Source organism: Etheostoma spectabile, chromosome 3 (genome assembly GCF_008692095.1).
Source record: "Etheostoma spectabile isolate EspeVRDwgs_2016 chromosome 3, UIUC_Espe_1.0, whole genome shotgun sequence".
NCBI lineage: Eukaryota > Metazoa > Chordata > Actinopteri > Perciformes > Percidae > Etheostoma > Etheostoma spectabile.
In genome coordinates, this window is record NC_045735.1 from 27,528,036 (window position 1) to 27,535,343 (window position 7,308).

General features: G+C 37.8%; 1 protein-coding gene across 4 annotated transcripts in view; it reads left to right on the plus strand.

Moving 5' to 3' along the window:
* The first annotated feature begins 2,021 nt into the window (after window positions 1-2,021).
* The window catches only part of gemin7 (gem (nuclear organelle) associated protein 7), a 9,742-nt gene continuing 4,455 nt past the window's right edge, over window positions 2,022-7,308 (plus strand). The window contains exons 1-2 of one of the 4 annotated variants that reach the window (XR_004331164.1): window positions 2,022-2,155; window positions 3,096-3,573. Coding sequence is in view for 3 of the 4 variants with exons in the window: in XM_032511119.1 (XP_032367010.1) it covers window positions 2,134-2,155; window positions 3,096-3,493 (420 nt within the window). In the remaining variant the exon portion in view is untranslated. Of the gene's footprint in view, window positions 2,160-3,085; window positions 4,107-7,308 lie in introns of those variants that run through there. The other 3 variants (XM_032511119.1, XM_032511127.1, XM_032511133.1) reach the window with 3 other exon arrangements.

The window sequence follows — 7,308 nt, forward strand, 5'->3', positions numbered from 1 at the left end:
CGCGTTCTTACCCTCATTCACATGTACATGGTTTTGTTCTTAACGTGCCGTTATCGCTTGACAACCGACTTGATATTCCCCATCTGGGAAGGATTTCTGTTATTAGAGCTTTTGCTAACACTGAAGCAGTGTGTTTTGAAGCGGGAAACACCTCCACCCATTTTGATCAACCATCACCAAACAAAACTTTTTCACCTGTGACGGTGTGAAATCAACAAATTCCATCATGATATGTTCAAAAATTTTCCTTTTCTGCAAATGTTGTGAAGGCCTTTGTGTACCATGTTGTTGTTAACAATAATAGCACTCCCCCCTGGCGAATGGGTGGAGGTGTTTAAGACTGTGTGAAACCTAAAATGAAACTTAAAAATCCAGCACAGGAACAAATGTAATTACTTGTACAGACAAAGACCAACCAACTCTCTCCCTTTGGCTCTCTTTGGCTCTTTGTCTTTCCCAGGAACAGACCTCGCCGACATCCTCCGGTTCTGACATCATGCCCTCCACTTCACCTGCTGAGTCATCCTCGTTCACAGGATCACAGGATGCTGGATGAGAGCATGCAGCAGCAAGACTGAACATTTACACCCTTGTACTAATTCAGTGCACCTTTGTAAATATTTATAAATAGTTCAAATGTTCTTAAGTAAGGCATATTACCCATGTGCCATAAAAGAATGCTACAAATAATGGTTAAAAGCAGTGGTTCTGCAAATACAAATGTGCAATATCTGACTTTTTCAGTTTTTTTAATTATTAATGTATTTACTATATTTATTGTTTGTATTCACTTTAGTCACTTTATTTGTGTACCACTGAGAGTGAGTTGCAAAAGCTGCTGTCTAATGACAATAAAACTTCTATTATATTCTATGTGCAGTACAATTATATTGTGTTGTTTTTTTTAAGTGCAGATTGGCCTGAGAGGATAAACTCAGTGGTTTATTAAGAAAACAAGAATATGAATAGACTTGCAAACATCAAAAGTCCAAGTGAGGCAGTAGATCAAACAGGCAGGAAAGAGGCAGGTAATATCTAAGTGAAAAAGAACTGAAAAAAGGGACAAAAGAACACAATTACAAGAGAGAAGGGTGGGAACTTAACTGTGTGAAACTTAAAAATACAGCACAGGAACAAAAAGGGCAGGCAATTGCAAAGGAAAACATACACGGCAAAAAGTAAGACAGACTTAACAAAATCTCAGGATAATAAAAATGTATAGGTAGGCTAAACTGTATTATGCACACAAAGCTTCTGAACACCCAGGCACGGGTCATTCCAGTTATTGGGGCTGATTAGACCTGCTCAATAAGAATGGTAAAGCTGTCATTTGTCCTGGCCTTACAGCTAACAAGTCACTCAGGAAGATGTCAATCAATTAGTCCACACACACACACACACACACACACACACACACACACACACCACACGTGCAGCCCAGGGAAGAGTCTAATCAGCCAGATTATTTCAAAACACTAGTGTGTGTTCAGGGCTTTTAAACATAGAGGCCACTGGAAAGAAGTAAAGCTGATGAGGAAGAAGGTAGGCTATCAGCACTAAAGGGGGCAGAAAACTATAATAGTCTACGTTAAAATATTTTTATAAAGGAACTATGGGAAATATACTTTACTACTTAAAAAAAAAACAGGTTTAGCCGAGAGCAGTGGTAGAAAGTAATTAAACAGATGCCCAAAATGTCCTTTGGGATTAATAAAGTATCTATCTATCTATCTATCTAGGTATCTATCTATCTATCTATCTATCTATCTATCTATCTATCTGTCTATCTATCTATCTGTCTGTATCGTTCTAGATACAAGTAGAATTTGGAATACTTTACTTGACTATTTCTATTTTCTTCTCATTTTTCTGCTTCTACTTTGGGCCCTTTATCAATTCAGAGGTAAAGGTTGTAGGCTACTTGTTTTTGCTTGTTTTGTATTTATATTTTTGAAGGGAATTTCATTCTAAGTGTCTGATTCCCCCTCCGGACCAGAAGGTGGCGGTAATGCAGTAAGAAGCTGGATGCAACAGTCTTAAATACATGAATAAGCACTTGGCTGCTAGCCTGCTACCATAGCTACTAACGTTACCAGAAAGTTGCGAGTATCTTTGCTACCAACTAGGGTACAGATGCTGATAACTGGAGGAAACAGTAAGTAACTGTAAGAGTAGACAATAAAGGGTTTTAGTGAGACGTTAGTGCGTTTGAGTGCGTTGCTGAGAGGAAGAAGCGTGTTTTTGCGGTCATATTGTGTTTAGTTATACCAGCTTTTATTAGCTTATTTATTAGCTGTCTGAGCAACTAACGTTAACTCTAGCTAAACATAAAAGGACTTTCCGGTGCAACATGTGTCTCTGCCTTGTGAGGCGACCTGCTACTTTGTAGGCAGATATGTTTCATACCTGTTAGCTTAAAAGTCAAACGTTAGGCTACATATTGCAGCTTGACGTTAGCTTCCCACCTAACGTTAACATAACAGCATTACAAGCTATAAAGTTAGCCTTATGAGTTTTCATCAAAAACTTGTATCCATGTGAATTAAACTTTAACGTTACCCTGTATATAACTTGCATACAAAGCAAAAAACATATATACATATTAGTATAGGCACTCAAAATGTACAAATAAGCAAGTAAAGACAAAAGTGAGACATTTGCAGCAATACCCTGTTTGTAATCTATAATTAAATGCTTTGAGGTAGTGTATGGACATCCCAACATGATACCAGATGCACAGTATAAGCAAAAGCAATCCCAAGATAAAAAGGCGCCTGCAACGTCAGACTATGATGCTTCCCAAAAGACAATTTATTATGTGTAATTGCATTCAACATTCATTGTGTGGGCGTCTTTTTTTCTTGAGATTGTAATCCATTTCAAGGATCCATAGTACATTAATCATTGGTAATCAATTCCTTGAGTCACAGAAAACACAAAATCCTTATTTTTGGTTCATCATTTAATCTTCTTGGTTATCTGTGTGAGAGTATATGCCAAATTAATGTCTTGAAAAAGTAAAATTGTCTTTATAGTAGGCATATTGCCTAGTTAGTGTTAATGATTTTTGTTTTTTCTTTAATTGGTATTGACAGAGAGACTCAACATGGCAACGCCGGTGTCTGTGCTCCGCCTGCCAAAAGGACCCGACCCCAACAGCCGCGGATTTGACCCCAAATCCCCCCGTTTTATCGCTCTCTGTCGCACCTCCATTCCCACTTCTGCTGTGTCCGAGGCAGATGTTGAGCAGCTGCCGAAAGAGCAGCACGCGCGATCTGTGCTGAGAGAGAGTTTCCTCCGATGTCTACTCTCCATGACCAACAAGAAGGTTCAGTTTCACATGTATGAGAGGGTGAAGGTGGAGGCCACGTTTGGAGCGTCTGATATCGACGTGATGAACTTTCAGGTGTCGGACCTGCACACTCCCATCGGAGTGCAAAAAGAGGCACTGATCAGATGTCAGGATGTGATTTCATTCAGTTTTGATGCATGAACACAGAATATTCTCTTTGGGATGAGAGTCACTTTGGGTGTCTCATTTGTTGTTGCAAGTGAGCTCTGTTTTCACACTGAGTGTTCTATTTTTGTAGGGGTTTCAATCCTGTATTGTTCAGGTATTTGTACTTGCTTTCAAATATCCAGCACTGACAGGCAGTCCCACTTGTTCAGCACAAGAGGGAGCCACATGCTTGTGTTTCAAGAGAGATGTGACTGGTTGCACTAAGATTAGGTGAAATCAGTTTTTTGACAAACATTTTGATTGAATGATAATGTTGCTAATGACTACTAGTGTTTTCACAATAGTTACCCACATCCGGGAAACAGCTGTTTGTAATCTATATGAAGACTTAGGTAGAGAAGGAGAGAAATTCACGGTTTATTTCTTTCAGCTACAGCGTAATAGGTCCAGAAAGTTGTAGAATTAATGGTGATTCAGCCTTTTTTTAATCTACTTTCTGTAGCTGGCCAGCGCTGCTCTCTTCCTTTTGTGATATGGATTTTCATTTAATTCAAAGCAAATGAAACCTTGCACTTTAAATTATTGAACAACTTTAGTATTTGAATGGCCATTTTGTGTTCTATTTGGAAAAAATAACAAGACACTTGTCCGACAAAGATTGATGTTACTTATGAAAAAAAAAACTTGTAATGAATGTGTGTAACCCTCATATCAGACATATCAATCAAAAGTATATCATATTTGATCATCTTTTTAAAAAAACAAATATTTCATTGCAAATTGCATTTTCCATTTTTCCTTTAAACACTGCTTGGAGATAGTTGTCCATAACTCTAATAGTCTTCTATTTCATCTTTTTGTCCACAGTATGACCAGTGTAGTGTATGTATCTCATCATTTTCTAAGTAACCTTCAAATTAAACATTTAATGTTTCAGGTTTGCATTTGTGAGAATATGCTCCCCTTTCTTGTCTTACATTGTAGTTTATTGAGTTTTTGACTGGTTATAAAAAATATGGTGGCTGTCAAAGGTAAAAATAATAGAAGAGCTAGAGCAGTCTGGTAACACAGAGAATGATCTTTACTTTAATGCAGCCTTTAAAACCAGGAAAAGACAACACTTAAGCCATTTACGATATTACGATATCCAAAATCTAAGATGATATCTAGTCTCATATCACAATATATATATATATATAATACTGAAATATTGCCCAGTCCTACTCCTGGTTTGTCACACTGTTGACTATTTGTTTTTATTTTTATTTTCGTGGCAGTTTAGTTTGTAGTTGTTTTTGTTTGTCAGTAGTTTTGCGTCTCCGTATTTGTTTTGTCTTCATAGCCGTTTTTGCATCTGTGCAGTTGTAGTAGATATTTGTAGTTATTTTGCGTCCCTTGCATTCATTGTTCTTCTCTGTAGATTTGTGTCTATTTGTAGTTGTTTTGCATCTCTGTAGTTGTTTTACGTCTTTGTTTTTCATCTCTTTGTAGTCATTTTGCGTTAGTTGCTTCTCTTTGAGGTAGTTTTATTTCTGGTCATCTAGTCTCTAGTCATTTTGTGTCTTTAGTCAAGATGCGTCTGTAGTTGTTTTGGTTTTCTTTAAGGTAACTGTTTCCATCTTTTTATGATAGTTTTGCTTTTCTTTTCTATTTTACCAACAATAATTGTTAAGTCACTAGAGGTTAGGGCTCAAGGGGCCTCGAGACCCCTTGGGCCCCTGGGCCTGTGTCCAGTAGGCCCATTCAGCAATCTGTGTATGAATATTAAACTTCAATCCGAACCAGAAAACACCAGAGGGAACTTTGTTCCAAAACACTTATAGAGTGGAATGTTAAACTTAAAGTAATCAACCCTCAAATGTACTGAGGTCTTACATGGATTAGGTGCACGTTAAATCCTTCTTTCTAAATGTTTCAGTCACCTAACTCAGCCGATACTAAGCCCGCATCTGATGGCAGCACACTCATTTATTTGTCACTTATTCAAATCCTTGGTCATAAATATAAAACAGAAGAAGAGCAGGATTCATCATTGTTTAGCACCAGCTCCATGGGTAGGGGAGGACGGGACATCAATACTATTTAATCTTACTAAAAGGTAGGTAGGTTTATTTTGCGAGTTCCCAATAAGTCATTTTATTAGAGTGCCATTAGGCGGTCGTGCTGCGCCTGTGTCTCTTTTTGTTCCTGAATTATCTGACCACTCAGTGGAGACAGTCATCACTGAGGCAGTGACTCATCCTGTCTCTCTCTCTCTCTCTCTCGCGCTCCCCCTCTCGCCCGCCCTAATCCGAAATATGACTGAAACCTCGCATGACGTCACAGAGTCATCGTGATTCAATCAGGAAGCCCTCAAGGACAAGCAATGTTAATTTCACAGGGTCCTGCGCCTTAAGTTTTTAGTCTCACCTCTGTGACATCAGCGGGGAACACACTCTACATAAACATGGAATTCCATTTATGTTTGCTTTTGCTTCACTCTATTTCTGAGGCAAACATACTTTTTATTGTACAGTAGTTTCATTGTAGACTAAAGTTTTACATACAAAACACATGACCACCTATTACAATGATGTCAATAAAATTGCAGTATATATAAGGTAGATAAATTAGTTCCACTTTAACCAAGCCCCATTAGGTCCCTTGCAGTCTAATAAAGTACTTTTACATTGTTGTCTTACTACTTTTAGTACTAAAGTTCATGATCTGGATCTGAATTCTTCTTAAACGACTGAACATACTGTACATTAACTTGTAAGTTATTTGTACCACATTAGTTAGTATCTTAATTTGGAAATTGTCTTTGTCTTTACTTTAAAGCATGAAAAAAACAATGCAAGGCAATTAATGAGGACATACACCGACACATAGCATCAACAAACAACTTTTGAAAGACATAAATACAGATGCAAAGAAAAGAAAGCAAAAAGCAGAGAATGGAAGGATGTAGTATTTCCAAGTACGGATTTTTGACTTCATATAGACTATAGAATGCTATAAAATATTCAAATCTGGCCATAATAGTGTGGTCCAAACTTCTAATTTAAAGATGTTGGTCAAACACGGCCATCATTAATAGGCTCCTGCGTTCTGAGCCCTCTCTATCAATCAATTTTATTATTCACATGAAACCCTACAAGGTACTGTACAATTCCAGTGAACTGTAATCCCATCAGCTCATTCAACATGTGCATGTTAAATCATAAATCAGAATGTGCTCGCTAGTTTGGCACACATTAAAACTGCTTATCCATATTTCTTTTAGTAACGATGGATTAGATGACATAATGTGAGTAGTGTCTCTCCTGGTGATGAAGGCGAGGAAGTCCTGCTCTCCCTACAACTCTTGGGAGTGTTTTTAAGCATCTTTCAGGTTATTGTTTTGGTTCTGCAGCCCTCCACTATACTGTTTGGTTGTGTGGTTGAAGAAATCAGTTAATGATGGTTTTATTATGGGCCAGAGCAGTTTGCTACATGGGACATTTCTGCATGGCTTTGTAAAGAATATGGTAAGAAAGATTAAAAAAAGTTTTTAATCATATACGACCACAGAGACAAAACATGTCATGTTTATCAAGGGTGTCTTATGGGTTTCCACTCTAGATTCACATCATGACTGTAGGGAAATGACATAATTAAGATGTGAACATGAGAATATACAGTAAATGTTTTAAAACTGAATCGGCGATATGAATGATCTCCTCAGAAGAGCTCGAGCTGGATTTGTTGCTGTGCACGGGGACACACTGTCTCAATGTTATCTACCCTTACTGTTTGTCTTTCCTGACAGTCTGCTTCTCCTCAGTGCAAAAACATTTGTGTGTGTGTGTGTGTGTGTGTGTGTGTGT